General features: G+C 40.1%; 3 protein-coding genes across 4 annotated transcripts in view; all 3 read left to right on the forward strand.

Annotated features, from left to right (window-relative positions):
- The window catches only part of LOC138042057 (ferrochelatase, mitochondrial-like), a 14,484-nt gene extending 8,075 nt beyond the window's left edge, over nucleotides 1-6,409 (forward strand). For both annotated transcript variants that reach the window (XM_068887796.1, XM_068887797.1), the window contains exons 9-11: nucleotides 2,137-2,298; nucleotides 3,060-3,119; nucleotides 4,868-6,409. In XM_068887796.1, the coding sequence (XP_068743897.1) occupies nucleotides 2,137-2,298; nucleotides 3,060-3,119; nucleotides 4,868-5,002 (357 nt within the window). In that variant the 3' untranslated portion in view covers nucleotides 5,003-6,409. The remainder of the gene's footprint in view (nucleotides 1-2,136; nucleotides 2,299-3,059; nucleotides 3,120-4,867) is intronic.
- Nucleotides 6,410-10,497: 4,088 nt separating this feature from the next.
- Nucleotides 10,498-20,561, forward strand: LOC138039796 (low choriolytic enzyme-like; the record flags this gene model as incomplete). The annotated part of the gene is made up of 11 exons (XM_068885639.1): nucleotides 10,498-10,558; nucleotides 11,278-11,424; nucleotides 11,715-11,838; nucleotides 13,137-13,228; nucleotides 15,440-15,523; nucleotides 17,116-17,258; nucleotides 18,251-18,329; nucleotides 18,513-18,560; nucleotides 18,718-18,849; nucleotides 19,817-20,049; nucleotides 20,478-20,561. Coding segments are annotated over exons 1-11 (1,227 nt in total), but the record flags the coding sequence as incomplete, so codon positions are not given.
- Nucleotides 20,562-20,569: 8 nt separating this feature from the next.
- The window catches only part of LOC138039797 (enteropeptidase-like), a 30,547-nt gene continuing 26,116 nt past the window's right edge, over nucleotides 20,570-25,000 (forward strand). The window contains exons 1-4 of the mRNA XM_068885640.1: nucleotides 20,570-20,646; nucleotides 21,857-22,055; nucleotides 22,733-23,361; nucleotides 24,001-24,129. Coding sequence (XP_068741741.1) covers nucleotides 21,934-22,055; nucleotides 22,733-23,361; nucleotides 24,001-24,129 — 880 coding nt within the window. The 5' untranslated portion in view covers nucleotides 20,570-20,646; nucleotides 21,857-21,933. The remainder of the gene's footprint in view (nucleotides 20,647-21,856; nucleotides 22,056-22,732; nucleotides 23,362-24,000; nucleotides 24,130-25,000) is intronic.

A 25,000-nucleotide genomic window follows, 5' to 3' on the forward strand; every position in this document is an offset into this window, starting at 1 on the left:
ACTTCAATGAAAAATTCTAGTTTAAGAACTTAAACCCCAAGAAATCACAATAGAGGCACTTACTTTATATTTCACATAGTTTTTTATTGATGAGTCTTGGTGAGCTCCCTGCAGTTTGCGGCAAAACGCGTCTGTACTTCCAGCTTGAACGCCATATTTACCTGATCACAGAGGGCTCGATAGTGACCAGCAGTATCACTTTGCAAGAGTACACTCGTTATGTAATTATCACAAGGCGGAAGCCATAATTGTTTTCTGTTTTGCGAAGCCTAATGTTGAGCTTCAGCGCCCATTTTTTGGACAATTTGGAGTATAAAACTTTGCCATACAGATATGGACTATGGTAAGTTTGTGTTTAGAGATTTCTCGGCAAAACAGAATATAAAAAAACATCGTTTATTTTGCAATTTAATCAATTTCTTGGCGATGAAAAATCGCACTCGCCAAATGGGTGAGTGATCTGTGATTTGCACTCGCCCGACACTTTTGACACTCACCTGGGCGAGCGCTAATGTCCAACCCTGATGTATATATATACATGTCATCATTAAGTAAAGTACGATCGTCCGGGTGAGTGTAGTCCTGAGAAGGAATGTTTGAGATGACATTGACTGACGTACCGACAACTTGAGGGGAAGTCAGGTTGTCGAAACGTCAGTCAATGTCATCTCAAACAGTCCTTTTCAGAACTACACTCACCCGGATGATCATACTTTACTTAATGATGATATGACTCCTGGTTTCAAACCATTTACAATATATACAATCATGTACCTTTCAGTTCATTAAAAAAGGATTTTCCAGCTTTACAATTGTGTCACTTTTTTTTTCTTATTTTGGGATCAATGTCCCTCTTTAATTATACTAATGTGCACAATTGCATGTCATTGTTAATTCTTTTCTCAGAGTTCCCAAATGTCGCCCTAGCTACCAAATGTCCAAGTAACCATCTGAACAATTAATTGTCTTAGGGCTTACGGATAATGGTCATTTCATCTGAAACCTCTTTTTTTGTGACTGTCTTACCTAGTGTAAACAAACTTTACATGTGTGCAATTTTTAGGGTCATTAAAACTGTCTTGTTTAAAAACCTCCTAAAGGGTAACAGTGTGAAAAAGTCAATTTTAACAGCTACTTTAGAAAAACACAAGAATACATGTATAATGGTGTTCGGGCTAACCAAAATCATCATAAGGGGCTAAACAGATATGGAAGTCTTAGTTAGGAAATGACAGCTTGTTGACAAGGGTCACTACTGTCAGGATCTACACAGCCATGCATGTGCAAACACTCAAACCTATTGTGTTAAATCTAAGTCATTATCCACAGAGAACGAAGTGAAAATACATTTTTAGACAATTGTATTGTATTCATATGCTAATGATTAGAGGACTGGAACAACTATAAATAGATTAATGAAACCTGTCTTATACATGTAGTTGTCGTAGTTGTATAAACAAAAGAAAGGAGTGTGATTCTCACTCTTTCTGGACAATTTAAGCAATAGACTCCTGGAAAATGTAGGTGGCTTTTGCAGGATTTGATCCTCTGTGATGCCTGTGCAATGCTCCACCAACTGAGCTATGAAGCCACTCAGTTGGGTGCACCTGTCAATTTAGTGGGCTCATGTGTTCCCGTGAAGGACTCATTAGCTACCTTCAGATTGCAGTACGAGGACGACGACAAGTACGAGTTCTCAGTTCTGAGCACACGCATTTTGAAGATTTTCGTTCTTTAATTTATTGTAATGCGCATGCCCAGTATAGAAAACTCACACTCGTAGTCCTTGTTGTACTCCAATGTCAAGGTCGCTAATAAATTAAGTCAAAGAAACTTTTATATTGAACGGATCTCTCTTCAAAATTGAATGGTATTGCACAGTGACTTTGTTTGGTGCTAATAGGGGTAAAAAGTGGACATTAATTTTTAGGAGTCAGAACACCAGTTAATTTGCAGATGAATATGTGATACGCAAAACAAAAACAAAATTATCTTTCTTTCTCTTACACTTAAGTACCGATTTGGAAAGTAACAGCTACATGTACAAGTTAATTTCAAAGGTTTAAATTCCCAAAACCACAAGTTTTGGATGAAATTATGTCAAGGCTTTTCTGGCAATTTTGGGTCTTTCTTCAGGTGGGTCCTATGGCTTGGTTAGGGCCTCAAACGGAGGATGCTATAAAGGGTCTGGCAAGGAAAGGAAAGAAACACATCCTGTTGGTTCCCATTGCATTTACCTCTGACCACATCGAGACACTTCATGAGCTGGACATAGAGTATTCAGAAGTGGCACATGAGGTTAGGTGTTGGTAGCATGATATTTTCAAAGTTTAGGATCATCATCATATCTTTGTTTATCCTCGGATAAGAGTAGCTTGTTGTATCTAATATCTCGGAGCATTGACCTTCCCCCTCCCCCCACCCCTCCCCTACAGAGGACAGACCACAACACCGGGAACTCCGTGCCCTGTCCTTTGCGAATAGTGTGTAGTCTCTTTACTTCCCATAGGGTTATGAATATTGAAGGCTTGTGAAATGGGGCCTACGGTTTATCGTCCGTATCCAAGAAGACTAGGGAGTCAAACCATTTGCAGATGTCAGCTATTTTTTAAGACCTTGAGTATTGGTGCGGTCGGAGTTTTTGATCCCGCGACCTCCCGTTCAGTAGTTTGTGCTCAACCAACTGAGCCAAAAGGTCGGCGGCTAAGATATTCCCAGCATAACATTGCCATTTCTTTATGCTGGTGTGCGTTCTTTTTAGGTCTCTGCGGTGCTAGTTTAAGTGTGTGCGTGGGTTTGTTGGTTTTCTACTCTTCTCCGCGGAGTTTTTTCCACGCGTTCTCCAGTTTTCCCCTCTCATCAGAAACCAACATACATTTGAGTTAATCTGCTTAAATTTCATGTGATTTGAATTGACTTAGGGCCTCCCCAGTTAGTAGAGCAATTGCTGTGATCAAGATAACCTTAAGATTTTAAGAAAGTCGCTATTACCATTACATTACCCGGCAAGGTAACTGACAACAACCAAGCTGATCTGTACAGTTATCTGTTTTCTACAGGCTGGCATAGAAAATATACGTCGAGCAGCCTCTTTGAACGACAGTACCACCTTTGTCCATGTAAGTAATGGGGTAAATTATTGTTTTGAACATAGTTACTTGTCACCTAAGGAGGGAGGGGGTGGGGGATCTCGTTACCTTTTTGGTCATCAGCTTATGCCAACAAGGATGCTCTTGCACGCAAGAGAGAGCAAGTTCTCCCAGTTTTCACGTTCACTGTGTTTTTGTTCTAGTAGAATAACCTCAGTATTGTTTGAAATGTGCTGGATGTATAATAATGCAATGTCTTTTAGATACATAAGTAAGTTCTCTCGGCTTTCGGAAAGCAAACAACTTCTTCGCGGGAATTCCAGTTCAATGATGTAGCTGCCCAGTAAATGGCAGCCATTTTAGGAGCTCCGTTTATTTTTCGTTCATTTTGGCTAAATATGTTTGATGAAGGCGCTAAGCACTTTTTGTAAAATGGAACGGATGATTGGTGTGGGGCAATCACACATGTTTTGGAAACATGAGACAGGGTTCTTCCTTTTTTTCTTCAGATTTTGAGAGTGTATTTGCATAACACCTGACTGGCAAAATTTTGAGCTTTGACTTTTATCCAAAGGCCGTTTACTTTGAGTGTACGTTTAGGATTTCACGGTCCGTCATTACTCATGTTCAAAACTGACCGATTGGTCCTCGGAGAGTTGGATCCAGAGAAAAGTGACATCAAAAAAATTTCAGCGTGTGAACGCAGCTTATTGATATACAGCTGTTTCGAGAAAGGTTGTCCAAAAGAAGCGTAAAAGCGTTCGCGACAATGCCGCAAAGGGAGTATGTAGTGAACGCCCAGAATCGAAGATGCCACGACCGTGTACAGTGAATACCTATGATAGCGAGCTATTTGGATGAAAGGGTTCTTAGGAGTATAGCGTTATTGAAGTGAAGCGCTCGCCCGCCCGCCATCACGCTACCAAAACACGCCCAAAAACTGTGGTTCTGCACGTGCGCCACGATTTTTGGTACATTTCTTTCATAAGTAAGGTTAAAGTCGTTAGTATCATGCTTTCTGATCTCTGTGAATCCCAAGCCTTTGTTACTAATTCATGGCCTGGATCATTTGACTGAATTCTGAAACTCACTCATATCTCAATGTCATTGACCATTGACAAAACATGAGCATGTATTTCTAGGTGACGTTTTCGATAGCATTGCCGTCATGTTTTCGTTGACTCAAACTGACAGTTTACCATAATGCCTTTCGGCATTGTCACGTACGCTTTTATGCTTCTTTTGGACAACCTTTCTCGAAACAGCTGTATACTGTATGCAAAAACGCGAGTTTAAAAGTCTGAAAGCTTAAAACTGCCGTGCTGCATATTGATTCTGTGGCGTACTGTGCGCGCATTGCATTCTTAAACTAGTGAGGCTTTGACGTCATTTCTCCTCGATTCAGCTCTCTCAAGATCTTAAAGTTAGCAATGGCAGACCATTAAATAGGAAAATTCCAGTTAAAATAAGCAGGTGTCTTCTTTTAATCAAGGCTTAAAACTTTGGTCGCTTGGTGTTTAGTTAACATAGTTTTAAAATGCAAAGAAAAATAATAATTAATTTTCTGGTCACAGTGGCACTCTAACATCCTGAATCATTAATTAAACGTCTTTCTTACCGATAGCGAGGCTGGCAGGACAATTAACAAAAAGGACTTCACAAGCTTAATTGTTTATTCATTCTCTTTCCTCGTCGTCAAGCAGTATTTTCATATACCCAAAGTTCCCTTTCGATGTTTTTTTAAGTTCTCTCACCCCTTTTTTTGTTTGTTTTGTTAGGCAATGGCCGACGTAGTCAAAAGTCATATGGAATCTGGTGTCAACTGTTCCCGTCAACTTCCCCTTCGCTGTCCTTTGTGCGTGAATCCCACATGTGGCCCCGCAAAAGAATTCTTTTTAAACGAAACAATTTAGCATTCAGATGTCATCGCATGAGCCATGTTGTTCAAAGCAGAAGGAAGCTAATCCTGGCAATTTTAGGAGAGACTGAATTTGTAGAGGTCCCATGATTTATGAGTCAAAAAGTGAATGAGTCAATGAATCATGAGTCAATGAGACTCACAGTCAATATAGCAACAATTTATTGATTAAACCTAAGCCCTCGTTTCAGTGATTAGGCCTAAGCACTCTGAAATTTTAGCTTTCATTTATGGTTTGGTTAACTGTACTAACTCATTGATTCATTGACTCTTGACTCATTGGTTCGTAAATAGTGTACTTTCGAAGTTGTAGAGTGGGAATTCTTCCCCAGGAAAAAAAATAATCTCATTCCCACTACCATTAGGACATAGAAGCGATCGTGAATTTTTGTTTGCAAGTGGGCAAGCTGTTACTTGCCTTCTAGCCGGATAACATGAATCAAAATGGAACGCATTGGTTACTATAAAACGTTTGAGTTCTAAACTTCTACGTTATTACTAAAGCCCAAAAGTAAAGTAATTTTTTCTTGTTTTAATTAAGAAAATATTAGAGGAAAAAAAAGACTTCGAGGACGCATATTGAAGTTTTTTAGGTAGCTGGCGAGTTGTTACTAGGGAGCTTTACCAACAACGACGGGAACGGCAACGAGAACGCCATCTCAAAACTTACATTCGCGTTATTGCAATCACTTCGAGACTATTCCAGGCTTTTTAATATGACAAAGGTGTAGCAGCCCTCAGGAATTAGAATGAAACCGTTATGAGCGGCGCTTAATCTCCAAGTGCTGTCGTTGTCCATAAACCTCAAATTTGACAATTTCACGTTGTTATTTTGCAGACGACGGCAAAGAAATGGACAAAAACTAAGAATGCACGTACAGAGCGTGCAAAGCTATTGTTTTTGCCAACTAAATATGCAAATTTGTGACCTTCCTGTTGCCATCGCCGTTGTCGTTGCTAAAGCTTCCTACTAGTAGCCTTCTTGACGGATAATGTGAATCAAAATGAGAGGCATTGGTTACTGTCGAACGTTTGAGTTCGAAACTTCCACCTTACTGATAGTGAATATTTTTCTATATTGTTTTCAAGTAATAAAGTAAGAGAGGACCGATATTTAAGCATAGTGGTATTTAAGTTTATGGGCCAGTTCCAGTGTCAACTGGAAGGAGGTAATCATTTTGCCATTTGCTAAGCGTGATGACGTTAAAGATTTTTCGCTCTAATCTGTGGCCAGGATGAGATCTGAACCCGGAGCATCGGAAAACAATGCCAGCGCGATAACCACTGGGCCTCGCTTATTCCAAAATTCGAAACGAGTTTGTAAATCCACTCTGGTTAGAAGTGTGCACTGAGAAGGTTAATGTAAGCAATAGGTGTATTTAAATAAAATTTGCAAATGAGATATCTGGTTTTCCTAGTGAATGTACATATGATAGAAAATTTTAGCCCCAGTCAGGAAATGAGACATTCCTAACATATGCTTGTTAAAGATGATGTAAAGCCATGCTTTACGGAAAATATGTATTCTCTGTTATTTTCTTGACATTGTTTTTAACGCAAAAGTTCAAAACTGTTAAGAGATCTAATGAAATATCAGATGTACGTAGTGAAAAACTGTGAAACAAGGATCCCGAAATGCAAGGAAGAATATTCATCACTGATTTGCACGAACTCGCATTCACTTAATTATGTCCTGAAATGCGGGTAATTACATTCACGTTGGCTTGAAACAGTTACAACACTTCTAAGACAGTCTCTTTAGAACGAATGACGCTGCAACACTGTATCACTTAACAGCAATATTATGATACAATATGAAACACCGATTATTTCCAAACAAGGTGTGGTCATTTTTTATGACATATTAAGTTACCTTGACACGGAAACTTAGCAAAAATACCCTATATATTGGATTTTGTTGCTCATATCTCAAAAAAAAAAAACTCCGTGAGCCCCTTTTTTATTTCTGTGATCAGAAGGCCGAGATGAAAATTTCTGCCACGTTAAAAACATTCTGTGCTGCAGAATAAGAGCCACCTTAAAAAAATCACAGAACTAAAGTAGCTCTGAATCCTCTATGTAGAATTTTTTTACTGGGTTGCCTTATAAGGCAAACCCAGTCGAGGTCTTCGTTAAGTTTGTTTGTTTTCATTTTTTTTCTTTTTTTTAGTTTTTTTTTTTTTTTCCGTGTCGGTAAAAGTCTTGCCTGTCACTCCCCTGGTAAGTGGTGTCTTTGTGTATAGAGCCTTCTGGGCGTATTTTCTTAGGATCGAGAGGGTAGTGGAATTGCGTAGATTTCTCTGGTGGGCACAGTAGAATCATTAACTTAGCCTGCAATGGCGTCGAAAGTCATGCAACGCGAATGGCGTTTTAGTGGATCCTTAAACAAAATATACCCAAGCTCAATAATGGAAAGTCAGTTGTATAAACTAGGCATGAATCTCAAAAGCGACGAGTACTGGACCTCGACAACAATCTATCGCCCGTCGAGACGAAATCAAAGTGAGCAGTATTTACCTGAAGTACATGGTAATTTGACACAATTGAGTTTCTTGTCTTCACGCACGCAATGAAATAGGAAGAGGTTTTCGCCTCTAAGAGCAAATATGTTGTTTGTTGCAATAAAATTTTGGCTGGAAAAGGATTCCGTAGTATTTTCTGCCTTTGTGAATTATAATATCATGTTGTGTATTGAATTTTCGAGCTTAAGGTTGAAATGTGATATGGGAGAAGTTTTTTAGTATTGCTCTGTAAGCAGGAAGGGTTCACAGGCCTGTTGGAAGCGTGCTAGAGTTTCAACAAAATCAGCCCCAAAATCAGTGAAAACTTGTGACGCAGATGAATAATAAAGTAGCTGCTATTTCCAAAATGATGGAATTACCTGGTGATAAATAACGTCGTACGTGTCTTGGAGAGTAAATTTTGACTTTGCATAAATAAGAGTTGGGCGATTGTGATCTTTGTTTTGACTTCGCTCATTTCATTGTCAAACTTTATAACACTTGACAGAAAAAGAAACTTACAAAAACCCGGTATCTTGCCATCATTTGACACAGATGCTTCACTGTTTGGCGAGTAAACATACAGCGGTAACTTAATCACGGCGCCCGCTGAATTCCGGCCATGTCACTTTCGATTTTGCAATTTACTTGAACGTAGCAAAAATCTCCCAAAATGTTTGTCGCTGATCGTAACTTTTTATATTCTATATTCACGGTTCAAAATTAATGTTGTTTTGATGTCGTAAATATTTTATTCTCGATCGACCGTCCGGGGAACTTCCTTCTGCTCTTTCTGAAAACTGTGTATCAATAGTTATTTGCTTTTTCATCAATATTTGTTTTGCATAAAGCAAGCTAACAAGATCTGTACCTTGCTGAGTTCGCATTTGTTAGAGTTAATAGTATTTTCGGTCCGATGCTTCTGATTTAAGAGGGGTACATTATTTTGGTCTCCCATCCAAACACTAACCCCGCCCGGCAGGGCTTAACTTCAGTGAACTTTAGTATTAGAAAGCCTTCAGATGCTCAGAGGGCACACTTGTGGTAAAACGAAGTTGTGAGGGAACTTGAAAATTATCAACATGTCAGCCCAGAAGCCAATGTTTCTCGCTTCTCTTTTATTTGTTATTCTTCAGAGACTGGAATGCTGTATTTCAATACCACACAATTCAGTGCCTTCTGATTTTCTGTAGCACGTACCACAGGCAACCCAGTGTATGCTTCACAGAAGCATCTCGTTTAACTTTGCAGGAAGTTTCATCTTGCCCTTCATTTTGAGATATGAGCAACCAAAGACAAAATAAAGGGTGCTTTTACAGGGCTTGCCCGTTTCCACGGTCACAAAGTACGTCACAATAATGACTGCATCCTATTCAGTAATAAGTGGTGTTTCACATGGTAAACACGCCAAATTTCAGCGCGATCGACGGAAATGGCGGCCTCCTACGAATCCTACAAGGATGGCATTTGGGCGTGCAATTTTCTATAATTAACAGTGGGAACGAGAATTTTTAATTTTGTCGATGGATGTAAAATAAAGTGTCATGTGGAGAAACGTTTTATGACAAATCCTTAATTCTATTTCTTTTCTTTGCTGCTTGCATTCTCAAAGCTTGAACTAAAAATGGAATATCATGAGAAAAAGTCAAATGTGCAGGACTGAATACTTCGTAAAGCAAAAGAAATTAGTCATCATCAAGTATTACCTCATCATAAAATAAAAGAACGGCTTCTTGAACTTTCTGCCTCCTCTTCATAGCGAGTCTAAGTGCGAAGGTTTTGTGATGGTGAATAAAAACTAATTTTCATGAGAAAAACGTCGCATTTAGACTCGCTTTGAAGAGGAGGCAGACATGAGCTCGGAAATGGCCTATTTAGCGTGCTTCCACGGTGTTTTAGTACCAGTCTGACGTCCTAGTTGTATCTTGGAGTCCCTAATTTATTCAATGTAAAGTAGACAATCTTGCTTGCTTTAGCTTGGGTAGTTGACCCTTAAGCCTTTGAACTGATTTCAGTACATAGTGAGATCTTTTTTATGCCTGTCCTTCCTTTCAGCTTCACCCAACAAAGCATCGTTGAAGGTTCCTTAAACACGCCTTCATCAAAGGATTTTTTCACTTCCAGCTTTCAAAGGGACAAATATTATGCTGGGATGCGTAGGCATTGTCGTCAGGGTGCCAACGATTGTCTTTACTGGTTCGATATGCATGCTCGATTTAAGTTTGGATTCCAGTGCCATTTTTCCTTTTCCTTTAGTTGTCAATCGGGTCTCGCTGAAATGCCCAATAAAACCAAGACAAAAGCAGTTTCATTGGCCAATCACAACAAAAAGAGAAAATCCAACGAGCTAATCAGTGCGCAAAGCATTTTTTCATGTACGCATGTGCCTCTTGCTGTACGTAAGCGCGGGAAAAAGTGTGGGGGCCGAGAATATGGCGCGAAAATTTCAAGCAAAACACACCAAACCGCTCAAACGTGATATAAAACAAAACAAATTACGAAAATAGCTCCGGCCCTGCAGGGAGAAATTTCAAACTCTCTCGAAATCCTGTGTCCACTCCAACAGGACTGCCATTCCAAATGAAAGTTCTTACCGATTAACTCCACATTAATTAGCCAAGATTCTTTGAAAATTCAGAGGTGTTGCTCAGACGCTTTTAGTACAAAGGCTGCAAATAAAAATATTGTTTTTGTCCTGACTGAGGGTCTTGATCACGACAAATTATTATGGCTAACTAAAGTATTTACGCAAGAAGGCAGGCAAAAATGCGAAAATGCGTGACGCAATACTCACGGATTTGATATAAGGTCAATTGACGTAACTTTGTAACTAGTAAAGAAGAGAAGTCATATCCAAGGTTTTGTGGCATCGATTGTAGCATCGATTGTTCATGTTCTCCCCCAGCATTCGAGCCTTCTGAAACATCAAGACTAGTGCATCAGTGGAAATTCAAAGGCGTCTCTAGTTCACGATTCCTAAAAGGCAGCCATGAATACTGCCGTTTTCTTGTGTCTTTTTATTGTTAGAAGTCATTCTTCGAGCCCTGAAGGTAAGTTAATTCAAAGCTTTTTGCAAACAAGGCTTTTAAACAAGTCGCGTTCTGGAGGAAGACTACAGCACATCTCAACTTCTCCAGTAGCAAAAATCTACTCTATGTTGTCGGTTTAGCGAAATTTAAAGTTATCTTTAGGGAGTGTGTGATCATAGCAAAGTGGACGTGATACTGTAAAAGGCTAGTCTTTGTGCGAAGAGTTTGTCTTAACAAAAGTAGATTTATTGTTGACTTGAGAACTATGCTGGAATTTGTATGGATCACTGTTAAACTATGCATTGCAAGGCAACCATCCACCGGTGTTAACTGTGCAATTAAGCGTTTGGAACTAGGCAGGGGTATTTTGTAAACGCCGAAAGCAGAATGATATCGCCTCCTTTTTTCTACAGAAGATCTCGACTAATAAAGTTTAGGCACCGATTTTAAAATGGTGAGCTTTCACTTTCTGAAGTTTTCTAAATGGTTAGATTTTAGTTATTGTCGCGTATGTTTACAGTTATTCGGCTTCAAAAGGTAACGTTTAGCGTTTAGAATTCGGCGTTCGGCAATCGCAGTACCATCACGCATCGATCGAATTGACTTTCGTCACCCCAATGAATTTTGCCTGGTCAGGATTAATACTTACATCTCAAGCAAAGTCAATCACGTTCTCTATTGTGCAATCGATGAAGATCTTAAATATTACAGTTCAATTGAATGAATCATAACTTTTGCAGAAAACTTAAACATGCGCCACGGAAGATTGTCTGGAGATTTCGTGGATGGCGACATAAAGGTGACAAAAGCAGAGAAAGCGAGAGGTTCCATAACAAACCTGAAATGGCCAAATGGCATCGCTGTTTACGAAATCCATAGTTCTCTGTGTGAGTATATCGTATTATGATCATACAATTCCTTAATCGATAAACTACGAATGTCACTAAGAAAATTTATCCAGCTTGCCATTTATTGTCTTAGATTTATGAACCAGTTTTTTGTGAACTTGAAGACCAGTACATACAAATACACACATTCATATGAAAATGACCAAAACGAATAAAACGGAATAAACCTTTATCACTGATTTTTTAAAAAATATTGAAAGCCTATATAAAAAGCAGTAAAGACCTATAAAATATTAAGAGGCAATTTCTCTTCCTTTTGTTTTTTCTAGTAAAGGAAAAAAAGGCAATGAACGCAATACAACAAGGCTTTGCCGAGTGGACACAAAACACGTGTGTTCGGTTTAAAAATAGAACCAAAGAAGCTGCTTATATCTTATTCTACAGGGGATCAGGGTAAGTATCATTTATAGGAAAGTATACACCGTATCTACAGCACGGCCTGCTTGTTGCTCTTCCACTCGATTCGTTTACTTTAGTGTGTAATTGCGTTCGACGAAGGAGAACGGAGAACGTTTTCTAAGCAAGTTGTTTGTCGAAAACGATAAAACGTTGATTCACTCAACCTGTACCCTGCGAGCAGAGTCTCTTTCGATCTTCCCAGATAAGTTGGGAAGAGGAAAGTAGACTCTGCCAGCCGGCTCTTCATTTCGTGTTGAGCATGCGCTAAAAATTCAAACGTATTTGGCAGTCAGTCACGCGTGACTAGTAACCGCAAAACCACAAAACCAAAACAAACAGTTGGGATATTTTCGAACAACTCTGACAAACACACGACAACGATAAAGGTAAAGGTACACCTTATTTAACGTCGGAAGTGCCTTTACTCTCTAGAGAGTATTCTCCCAGGAAGCCGACGGTGTGCTCATTTTACCCCCCTCTTTCCGCCAGTGCTCCGTTTTAAGGGTATTTAAAGTTACTTAGGCTACACTGAAAGGAAAGAAGTCGAAACAAGGATGTGAGATCCGGGGATCGAACTCGGGACCTCTTGCACCAAGGCCGCGCACTAACCGACTGTGCCACCCTTGCTCCTGTTAACCAAGGAATCATTTCCCTGGAAACTGAAGATAGTTCAAGTTTTTAAAATGCCATTTCAATTTTTCTGAAAAAATTAATAGGTTTCTCAATTCTGGCAAACTACGTTTCTGTAACCGACATACGGAGGAAATACTCATGGGAATTTAGACAGTTAAAAATTGTCACGCTGTTGTAAATTTATACTGATGATGGCGCGTGGCGACTGATCATGCGCACAAATAAAAAAACAGGTTTGACAAGTCGAAACTGGACTTTTGAAGCAAGCAACCGTGGTCAATCTTCCTGCCGGTGTACGTTGGATCAGTGGCTTGATCTGATCGGCGTAATTACAAGTTGAGAAACCAAATATTTTAAGGAAGAGCCGTATCGGCTCTTGTTTGAAACTGGACTGACTCATCCATTTCTTTGGATGAGCGGCAAATCAAAGAAAGTCAAGCCGACTGGCAGAGTCAGACTTAGTATTTTACTCTGTCTAACGCCAGACGATTTTATTTGTCAATGGGGAACCCCTGTGAGTTAATGGATTAAGTCTTTTCTACATTTCGTCTAAGAACGTTCTTGGAAACTTTCTGTACCTCGGGAAAAGTTGAATTTGAAGATTACTCACTTTTCATTCAACAAAGAGACTAATTAATTTTATTTCCTTTCCTTTTAAGTTGCTGGTCTCACGTGGGAAGAACCGGAACCCGGCAGCTTTTATCTCTTTCAACCGCTTGCTGGCATGGTGGAATTGTCGCACATGAGATAGGTTCGTGTGTGTTGCATAAATGTTGAATCATTGCTAACCGTATTCATGGTGCATTGGTGAAGATTGCTCGATCTGATTGGTCCAGAGCAGTGTCATGACTTTGACATGGATATTAGTGAGCCATGGCAATGATGAAAGAAACTAAATGAAGATAGTAATACACGGAAAAAAAATTTCTTTCTTGTACTGCAAAACAACACCCTGAGTCTCCAAAAGTCGATCTTTTTGTCTCTTCATATTTACCTCAATAGCACTCCGATTAATCCTGTTCTAGCTTAGGGGATGTTTACATGGGAAAACTCGCACCGGCGCGAGTTTCACACCGGGATGAAGGGACACCCAGATCAAAAAAGTACAAGCGTGAGTCCAAATTGCAAATATGTCGTCCATCAGGAAAAGTACGCATGTGCTACCCGTTCCAGCACACAGGGAGGCCGATTTCACACCGGAACGAGTGGTCGTTCCTCGTTTACATGATCCCGTTGCGAGATTTCGCGCCGGAACGAAATTTCCGCTCCGGTGCAGCAACCGGGGTGAACTCGACCCGGTGTGAGTCGCCCCAGCATGGGTGGTATCATGTAAACTAATACAGAGCTAAGAGAGGGAACCGGAGTGAACTCGCGCTCGTGCGAAAGTCGCCCCGGTATCATGTAAACACCCCTTTACTTCACAAACACTGTGCAACACGATCACTGAGATGGAATTGAATAATAGCAAAATGGTAACTAACACGCGAATGCTTGTTTTCGAGTGGCATTGTTTCTGCTGTTGCTGTTGTCGAAGTTGTTTTTAGACTTAAATTTCCAGCGTCATGTTTATGTGATACAGCAGACAACAAATTGCGGGATGCTGAATTTCATAAAAACATTAAAATTTTATTATTCTGACTTATCACTCTCTTTTTACATAGTTAGTCATTGTATGTAGCTCACAGGCAAGAAATCAGCTAAAACAAAGGAGTTTCTAATATTCTTGGTACAACGAAAATTTTACCGTTTACCGTGAACGCAATGCTAAATCTGTTGCTGCTATAAAACCGTGATCAGTGACGCCGGCTTATTCTCTCTCATTTCACTCCTTTCAGTACTTGCTCGATAAATGATGGTCTGGTTTCTTTCAGTTAAACTAACAGCAGATTTGCTCAACGTTTTCCTTTTGCCGTCAAATTTATTGCGACTTTATGAGATCAGTCTATTTTTGGAAAAAAATTTCAAATGACTTCAAATGAAATCGTATAATTAGTTTTACTGTAACACTTGCGTCACACGATCAGTTTCTACAAAGTTTTCTCTAGGCAAGAACCAACTAACTGGCTTCAGAGTTTTGTTGTGTGTCATTGTTAATAGAGCGGGCACTCAACAGATATTAGGGCCGTTTATAAGAGAGAAAATAAGCCCCGGCCTACTCTGGCCGCGGCTTACATAAGACGCGAACACCCCGTATAAATGGAACAAAATCTTCGTTCAAGGCTTTCTCAAGCCGCGGCTTATCCTGGCGGGGTAGTTTATCCTCGTATAAATAGTTTCTTTCGCCTATTATGTCCGCCGCGGCCAGAGTAAGCCGCGGATTATTTTCTCTCGTATAAACGGCCCTATTATCTACCCCAAGCGGGTCTAAAATTTGATATAGAACACAGCATTTTAAAAGACTCCATCATGGCCGTAGCTAGCGGCGGGGCAAGTGGGAAAGATATTCAAAAGATAAATTAATGTAGTCTCCTTCTGGAGTGTTGGGCAGATAGTTTGGACTTAACTTATGTTACCTTTGAATCTTTTCACAGCCGATTCGCTCGTTTTGATTGATAAAGATATTTTTGAGGAAAATCCATTTGGAGACATCATAGACTAATCTGTTACTTAGCGATTCATCAAAAGTTCAATACGAATAATAACTTTATTGGGTAAACACAAATTACTGGTAAAACCAGTCGTTTACAAAACCTTAACCTCTAAAAGTACCTGTCTTTCTAAACTTGGACTGATTAATGTTTACTTATGACGAAATATCTATGAAAGTAGCACTTCCGTGCCTCTGCATTCCAAATTTTTTCTGGGAGAGCATTCCCTCCCCAGACCCTCGTAAGGGCTGGGGCCTCCGGCGCTCACTTCATTGCACCCCCCCCCCTCCCCCAGTCAAAAATTTCTCGCTATGGCCTTGGACTCTATTCTATCAGTGTTTAAAAACAATGGCAAGGATTTTCTTCTCCCACAGGTCACGCCTTAGGCTTTTATCATGAACAGTCTAGACCAGATAGAGATCAATACGTTGAAATCAAGTATGCAAATATCATGGATGGTAAGTGTAAATTGGAATTTATTTATACAAATAGTTGTGTATCGCGTTCGGGGCACATTGTCAACCAGGCACAAACTCAACAAAACAACTTCTATATTTGTACCGTTTATGAAAACTAGATAGCAAAAAAATGTGCGAAACAAGGTTGGTGAAAGGGACGGAAAGGACAAAAGAAAAGCTAAAGGAAAACAAGACAATGAAGAAAGATCAAGAAAAGGTGAAAACTTTCGTGAGTGGTACAACAGTAGGTCGACAAACGTTGAATAAAACTACAAACACCGTTACCGATACCGTTACCAAAAACTCCGAACGAAGTTGCAATGGAATGGGAAGTGGGAAAAACTGTTGGTCCCAGGCCCCGTGAACAAAAACGAGGATAAATGAATGAGGAACCTGAGTGATCCTGGCACTTAACGACTTAGCAAGACACCTAAAAAACTGAGGTGGCTTCCACGGGATTCGAACCCATGACCTCTGCAAAGCCTGTGCAATGGGTATGAAGCTACACAGTTGGGAGCAGGTCAATTCTTTTGGGTTGATTGGTTCGATTCCCATGAAGGGCTCGATGAATGAAACGAAATGAAATGACCAATGCATCGCAGAGGTAATGTGTTCTTATCTCGTTGAAGCCACCTGAAATTTTCAGGTGTCTCTAAAAGACAATTGTTTGAATTGTCCAGCTATAAGTGCGAGAATCACTCATTTGTCTATAAAGGTGACGAAATACGAGATACAAAAACCCTCAACTTGTCGCGCAACATTGTTTATTTGCAAGGTTGGGTCGATGTTTCGCGTTTTTCACCTTGCTTGATCAACTTGACCCGCAACAAAAACATTTGTTGCGGGTTGAAGAAATGCAAGGCGCTGATTGGTTGATTTGCTAGTACACGAGCACATTTGTTGCGCGACAAGTTGTGAGCTTGAAGAAAAACGAGCAACAAAGCCAAAATTTGTTGGTCAGAGTAGACCCTCGCTCTACGTTTCGCAACAACTTTCTTCAACCCGCAACAAATGTTTTTGTTGCGCGACAAGTTGATCATGCAAGGTGAAAAACGGGAAACATCGACCCAAACTCACAACGAAACAATGTTGCGCGCCAAGTTGAGGGTTTTTGTATCTCTTAATTCGCCGCCTTAACCAACACTTCAAACATACATTCATTTCACTTCAAAAACGAGGATAACATGCAAATTTGGCGGGCTAAAGCAGTTTTATTAAATTCTCAACCTCGGATAATGTAATTGTAGCTTTCTCATTAGTTCACTGGATCTCGGTTATCAGCCATTATACCTGCCTTTGACCTTATATGGAAATGAATGCGGCAAATGTCGCTCAGCATAAAATTTTGGGCGCCCGAAAATCACATCACGTTACGGTCGTTTCTTAAACTTAAAAAAATTTAGCAAAACCGAAGGTTGAGAATTTAATAAAACAATTATACCATTCGCCCTTGTTGGATATGAGATTGGTAATAGCCAACTTGGCGCAACGCGACTCGTTGGCTATTTACCATCTTGAATCCAACGCGGGCTCATGGAATAATTGTTAAATATTCTTGACTCGTTGAAATGTCTTTCTTTGATTCTTAACAGATGCTTTAAACAACTTCAAAAAATACAGTGCAGATCAAATAAACTCAATGGGAACTCCATACGATTATGGATCAATCATGCATTATGGCGAAGCATACTTTTCCAAGAACGGAAAACCCACAATAATTCCTAAGAAAGCTGGAGTAAGTAATTTGAAATATGAAAAGATAGACGAAGGTCTTACTTTTTTATCTAAAGGCCCCTTGTAGAAAGTCTCTCTCTCCTCCCCAGTCGCTCACGTATTCGCGATTCCGCTGTCTGAAGTGTGTGCAGACACGAATGACGAAAGATCCATCAGGCGGTGAGGTGAACTGGAGAACAACGAATCATATACCTGCACTCACTCTTTCATTTTTTCAATGCGAAAAGTCCCCTTCGGAGCCTGTGCTCTGCTCAATAAACGACGAAGACGTCATTTTGAAAACCACTGATTTAATTATAAAAACTTGCAGGTTGAAGACATCTTGGAAGCTCAGAGTAATGATGAAACCAAAGCCTTTTCAGAATAAAGTTGACAAAGTTACAAGACAAATTTGATTGTTCAGTTATTTATACGATTTTCATTTAATTTGAAACTCTGGTCTATCTTAAATACACAAATTGATTTCATACGTACTGTTTAACTTGTTCACATGTTGCAGTCTACAAATGATCCATGCATTCAAAATGTTTTTAGCATTTATGTATTATGTGCTTTTGACCTGACAATGAGGTTGCTAACGTAATTTCTAACAGAAGACTGACTACGTTTACCGAATACGCAATTAGCCAATCACAGTCTTATTTTACTGTCCCGGTATCCTAGGATATAAAGTCACTAACCTGATATCGAACAATTATGTTATTGTGACTTTCAAGAATACTAATGTTGCCATACGATAAACTAAACAAAACTTAAAACAAACCTCGTCATTGATAATTTAGCAGTTGTTTTCCGGTTGAAAAAATATAAAAACCTTCTTACAAAAACTAAACTCTGAGGGGATATCCAAGTAATTTAATGGTTTTTGATCAAGCAGCATAAGGCTACAACTTTCCGTAATCCGGCCACGAATACGAATCGCTCTAGAACATATCACCAATTTTTATTGCCATTTGTTGATAACGTTTTAATTCTCCTGCTTTTATTCCATAGGTTTCAATTGGAAACCGTCGAGGAATCAGTCAAATGGATGCTCAAGAAATGAGACTGATGTACAATTGTGATGCAAACGGTAATTTAAGTTGCTACGTAACGTATTCCACAAGAATACTGCAATTCCTGCAGTTTGGTCTTGCATCACATCACTTCCTTTAAAGATAACGAACTAAATGATGTCCGTTTTTACCATTTTAGTCTGGTAACTCAAAAAGAATTACAAGATATCTGCAACGAAATAATCCTTTTTTTTTCTTAGCTACAACATCAAGCCCAGTGACGATAGGACTTTTCCCTGTCAATGGAAGTAAGTTGACGTCATTTTCAGCGAACGATGACACCTACGCGCCAGCCCGATCTCAGACTGAGAGACAATTAAAGAATTTTGTTTATTTGCATCCAGCCACAATACACAGAGATTTCATAAAGGCCTCAAATAATCAAGAATCTACCTTTCTTTCCAGGTCTGTGCACATTTGACAAAGGTCTGTGTTTGGGATGGAAACAGGAATCATCGGACGAGTTTGACTGGACTTTGCTATCTGGCAGCACACCATCTCGAGGTACAGGACCGCTATCAGGCCATGGTGGAAAAGGTAGGCTGTTTCTGCGCATGCTCTTTAGATGTGGTCCTTATGTCCTCACAATTTGTCCACGGCGGTGTCCAACTGGAAAGCTCTGCTACTTCGGTCACCGTACACTTATGAACTAATTTTCTGTTGATAGTCCTGTGGCCTGCCTGTGTTTTTCCCAATGTTCTTCTACAATATAATCATCATTTATAATGTGAGCAATAAAAGAAATTGAATTTGAATCAACCACCTCAAAAAAGATAATCAGAATTTTTCTCTCGGTTTTCCCCGTTACCGTCCATGCTTATCGCGATTCTGATGTTTTCCAGTCTGGGAGTATAAATTCAGCTACGCCGCCCTTGAAACGCAGTCCTTTTGACGGTTCTCCTCTTCTGGAGGGGGTTCGTAAGGCTCTACGTCCGACGTTCGTCTCGTTGCATACTCATTGCTTCAGCAGTCGCGGTGAGGATGTTACGCAAGCTTCTCCTTTTTCAAGTGATTGTCTCATAAAAATGTTTTTGTCTTTATTGAGATTGTGAAAACTTGCGTAGACGTTTTGCATAGAGGCGAGACAATAAAACTTTAAAGCATGGACAAGTTTTGTTTTTGCGATTTTGTTTTACTAAACCAATTATTTTGTGGCATTGCCTTTAAGTGTCGTTGTCTTTGCTTTGCGCGGTTGAAGTTAGAGTGCCCCAGATCAGTACATCATGGTTGTCCAGTTATTAATAATAATCGAACCCAGGCCACATTTGTGGGAGGCGATCGATCTCACCACAACGTCAGACCTGTTCACCAGGGCTCCCTCAGTTGATCTCAGTTGCATTTGTTCGAGATATAGGACGAAATCCAAGATTGAAAACGTGTTTTGAATAAGATGTTATTCTCAGTTTTTCTTCCAATTCAAAAACAATTTTTTCCATGCAGTTTATGGATTAGTTCCACAATATGAAATTAAATACTCAAGACCAAATTTTCTTTTTACTCTAAGGAAAATACATTTATGTGGAGGCATCCTGGCCGAGGCAGACAAATGACACCGCTAAGCTATCTTTCTCATATATTGGAAGCGGTCAGTTTTGTATAACGTTCTATTATTTCATGCATGGCGTATCAGTGGGAAGGCTTAACGTTTACAACGAAAATCAGCTGATATTTAATAAGTCAGGAGGCCAGGGACATTTTTGGAAAAAGGCCGAGGTCCTCCTGAGTGCAAATGGACTGGTGAGTATTGAACAACTTTCACTAATTTGGATCGCCAAGGAATGTTTCTCTTCGGGGACAACTTAAGAACTAGACTTTATTTCCGTCACGCAAGGTCTTCGGGCTCCTTTCCCGAAACACGGGAAACGTGTATTCTACTTAAATAAGCATTGTCTATCAAATCGAGTACTAAAGGAAATCTTGGACTTATAGAGCGCACCCAATGACTGGCCAAATCTAGTTGGTCGTATTCTCCAGAATAGCCAACTAACTTATAGTCCTGTTTTTGTTGTTTGATTCAAATATATGTTGATAGAATTAACATTTTAGTTGTAGTTTTCTAGGCCTTTATTGAAAGTTCTTGTTCAATTTAACTGGAAAAATTTTCTCTTTGGTTTGTCTGAATTACCGTCCGAAAAGTCGAACTTGTTTAACTTGTTTCGAGAAAGGTACAAGGGACATTTGAAGGCATGACGGGAAACGGGTGGCAAGGAGACATTGCTATTGATGACGTTGCACTGAGACACGGAAGTTGCTTTGGTTCACTACCGCCATCAACAAATTCAAAACCCACCGTGGCCTCTACCCCACTGCAAACAGCAGCACCACCCCTCCGAGGTTTGTAAGTCGTTTTCATACTCTTAATTAACAAAAGGTCTTTCTCATGGTTCTCAATTTTCCTTTATCACCTCCTTTCATAGGACTAAGAGACCATCCCCAAATTGGTCTTGTCCCCATCAGCAAAAGAAAAGGGCAATTTTTTTAACCAAGGTTTGCGGGAAACTAAGCAATGGGCGAAATCGGCCAATAGACCTTTTTGCAGAGGAGGAGCAAGGGTGGCACAGTCGGTTAGTGCGCGGCCTTGGTGCAAGAGGTCCTGAGTTCGATTCCCCGATCTCGCATCCTTGTTTCGACTCCTTTCCTTTCCGTGTAGCTACTAGCTTTAAATACCCGTAAAACGGAGCACTGATGGAGAAGGGGGAGTAAAATGAGCGCACCGTCGACCTTGGGTTTGTCAGTTTAATTACTGTTACGAGTTATCGACGTTAAATAAGGTCTACTTTACTTTACTTTAGATACGGCGGCCATTTTGATTTCTATTGTTTCAAATAGCTATTATGGCATTCCCAGATACATATTAATTTGCCCTCGAGCATCCCATAATGTCTTTTAAAACAATGGAAATCAAAATTGCCGCCGTATCTGCAAAAAGGTCTATTCAATAACGCTCTGTTCCGGGTATTTCAAATGTAAATGCTACGTTATAATGCAAATACAATACACAAAGAATCTTAACCCCGGGAGATTTGAATTGGGTACATCATTTGGTATATTGTTAATTTTCGTGCAAAAGGTGGTTTAAAAAGGTACAATTTTCTGACGCAGATGGGGACAAACGTGATGCCAGATTCTTGCTCTTGGGTAATGGACTTTTAATAGAACCAAATTTTCGAGCTTCCTCGAGTCTCTTCCCACCGAGGTGGCACACAGTTTCGTTAGAAACGTTTCCCGTCATTGGCTTGTGAACAAGGACATTCATACAGAGTAGGCTGAGAATACGCAAATATGCAGGACACAAAGACAGGAAAGGGATGATGATAAACCTCATCTCCTCAAAAAACTCAAACTGGAGAGCAAAAAAATATTTTGACTTTCTTGAACCATCGAGCGAAGGAGGCTTCATGTTGCACTTGTTCACCTTATAAAGACCTTGAAAAATCGATCAAGAAGGCCGGCCAGCCTCAATTACAGCATAGGAATTATTTGTCAAATACGTTTCTCATCTAATGATTTTTCTATTTTGAAAAATGAAAAACTCACTGTTTAGGTTGCGGAATCAAGCCATCCACGTCACGCATCGTTGGAGGCGTAGACGCAAAAGTCAACGGCTGGCCATGGCAAGCAATGCTGTTAACATCATCGCCCGAAGAGCAGATCTGCGGAGGTTCACTTGTGCATCCATTTTGGGTGGTGACCGCTGCTCATTGTGTTGCTTTGGCTTACTCACCATCAGATTTGAAAGTGAGGTAAATACATAATATAAAATACTTGAATTAGTTTGCGAAGTATACAGTCCTGTTAAGAGTAACGAGGGGATTTTAAGTATGTGCAATTATGACTAATTGTCGAATGTGAAAAGCTATGTGCATATACAGTACGTGATCGTAAGTTTCCCTGTTACATTTCCAACCATAGAATCATTCTTGCAATACTCAAATGAAGGCCAGCTTGCAATCTTTGTGGCCACGCATTGAGAGCCTTTTTCATAATCAAAGTTTAAAATAATCATTTTAAATTATAAAAACTCTCCAGTGACAAATTCTTTATGTTCATAGTTCTTTTACCATTGAATTCTTCTTGAGTCATTGCAATCTTATAGTGCAACGCACCTTACAGTGGCCACCCAACAAACGTTCACATTTGACAACTACGTGTAAATACGTCATCTCAACAACCCATGCAACGGTGTTCAAATTAACAACCGTACGAACTTTGCAAGTAGGCGTGACTGTCAGTGAAATTCGCACAACCTGATTGGCGGATATTTTGTCAAAAACCTTGTTAGATGGCCACAGTAAGGAGCGTCGAACTGTAACACCTGTTATATATAATTATTATATTTGCTTGGATTTCCAATTTATTTCTGTCTGATCTTTGATGAGTTTGTTTATCTAAGTTCCTTATATTTTTCAATCTTGTGTAGATTAGGTGCTCACTACGGACAAAAAGTATCCGGAACCGTTGGTACTGAGCAGACTATAAACGTTGCAAAAATCATAACCCATGAAAACTACAGCAAGCCAGTGACGTTCGCTCATGACATAGCTCTTATCAAGCTTGCTCAACCTGCTATCCTTGGCAGAGGAGTTGGAGTGGTTTGCCTACCAAACTCAAGCAATGTTCTACCAACCGGGAGCCCAAATCAAAAGGGATGTTGGATAACAGGGTGGGGAACATTATCTGCAGGTGGAAAGAAACCCAATGTACTGCAGCAAGCCTCGGTCCCGTTGGTTTCAAATGGAAATTGCTCCCTCGCTTATCCAGGCAAAATTGATAACTCCATGTTATGCGCCGGTCTGGATGAGGGTGGAGTCGATACTTGTCAAGGTGACAGCGGTGGACCGTTGGTGTGTGAAATCAACGGAAGATGGTATCTTGAAGGTGTTACCAGTTGGGGATACGGGTGTGCTGCTCCTCGAAAGTATGGTGTATATGCAAGGGTTGGTTCTGAAAGATCATGGATTCTCGGCAAGATTTTGATGACCCCGCTTACTCCACCGGTAACATCCCTTCCACCACCCCCTCCGTCCCCCCCGACACCACCAGCACAAGGTACGTCTTAATCAGTTAGTACCAATTAATTTTGCGCAAAAAAAAAAAAAAAAAAGGAGAAATGTAATGTATCAAAAGACAACTTGTTGCAGAGGAAAGCCGCCAAGATCAGACACCTTTATGAGACGTTTTCCTTCCAGGACAGTTTTGAAATTAAACCGGGCCTTCTCGTTTTCTTTCCTTGTTCTTCGGATGGTTGAAGAAAAGCGAGGAAAATAGAGAAAGCATGGCTCGAGGTTGCTTCGCAGCACGAGCCCCTTTATCTTGTTGGTTTGTAAGTTGGCCATTCTAAGCCATGAGGCTTTGCAAATTACGTGATTTCCCTTTTCCCATATAGACTTTACTGTTGCGGCTGTCATTATTTAGCTGTCTGAACCACTCCTGTTATTTTCCTTAAAAACAAATTCACTACAACGAAGGGCAAATACTGGAAACGTAAGCCATTTAATCTGTCTACGCTGGCAATTCGACCAATTAGCTCTTTCATAAAATGAAATTGTCGTGTTTTACTTACCAAAAACAACAGTTTGTGCCTCAAGTGTTACCAGGGTTAATGGGTTATTAATGGCTATTAATGGGTTCAATTCGATTTGTTTCGCTGGCGATACAATTAACTTTTAACTTCTTCTTCTTCTTCAGTTTGTACTTTTGAAAGTGGATTGTGCCCTGGAATGAAGCAGTCAACAGATGATAGATTGGACTGGCAGCTTCGTTCTGGAAAAACGCCCTCAAAGTCGACTGGTCCCTCTTCAGGGCATGGTGGGAATGGTCCGTATCGGGGTTCCGTATTCTTTTATTAAACATTTATGTTTGCATTTATCACTCGCGAAAGGAGAAATTCATGAATATCGTTCAACAATCCCAAGACGGAGTTAGTTATCAGCGGAATGACGTTTCTTTCAATTTCGAAATTTCTTTTTTAACAATCAGAAGGAGGCCTTTTTAACCGAAAAGATCAGGATTCGTTGTTATTTTCATCTCACCCTGGATGAGGATAACAAGAGAATGACATGATCCTTGATTAATCGGAATGCGCTCATCTCCATAATTCCCTGTGGGCAATTAAATCAATTTCAAATTTCCGATTGGTCTTGTCCGCATCACCAGCCATTCGCTGCGACAATTCACCTCGGCTTCAGTCATATCTCGAAAACAACTTGTAAAGCAACACGAAATGCAAAAGGTACTTTTCAAGTTGCTCCATGGAATCAGTTTGCACTACGAACGCGGCAGTAGCATGTCTTTGCTAAAGATTGTAACAGGGTATAAATTTTGCAAGTGCCAAGCGAATATGGATTCTTTTCTGCTCTCCGAGATAAAACAGGCCAGGAGGTCCTTATCTTTCTGTAAGTTTCAAGTCAAGGACGATTTCTATCAGCTGAGATTTGCATGCGCTTGTTTAATAGTAAATCGCTTACGAAATGGAGAAGTGATCCTTATCTGGACAATTTAAAATCAAGCAATCCTCTCCAGAAAAACTCAGGTGGAATGGGATTCGAACCCATGACCTCTGAGATGGCGGTGCCATGCTCTTCCAACTGAACCACAAAACCGCTGAACCAGGAGCAGGTCAAATTGTTGGGCTCATTTGTTCCCGTGAAGATGTCGAGGAATGAAATAAATGTGTATTTGAAGTGCA

This window comes from Montipora capricornis, chromosome 3, assembly GCF_036669925.1.
Source record: "Montipora capricornis isolate CH-2021 chromosome 3, ASM3666992v2, whole genome shotgun sequence".
NCBI lineage: Eukaryota > Metazoa > Cnidaria > Anthozoa > Scleractinia > Acroporidae > Montipora > Montipora capricornis.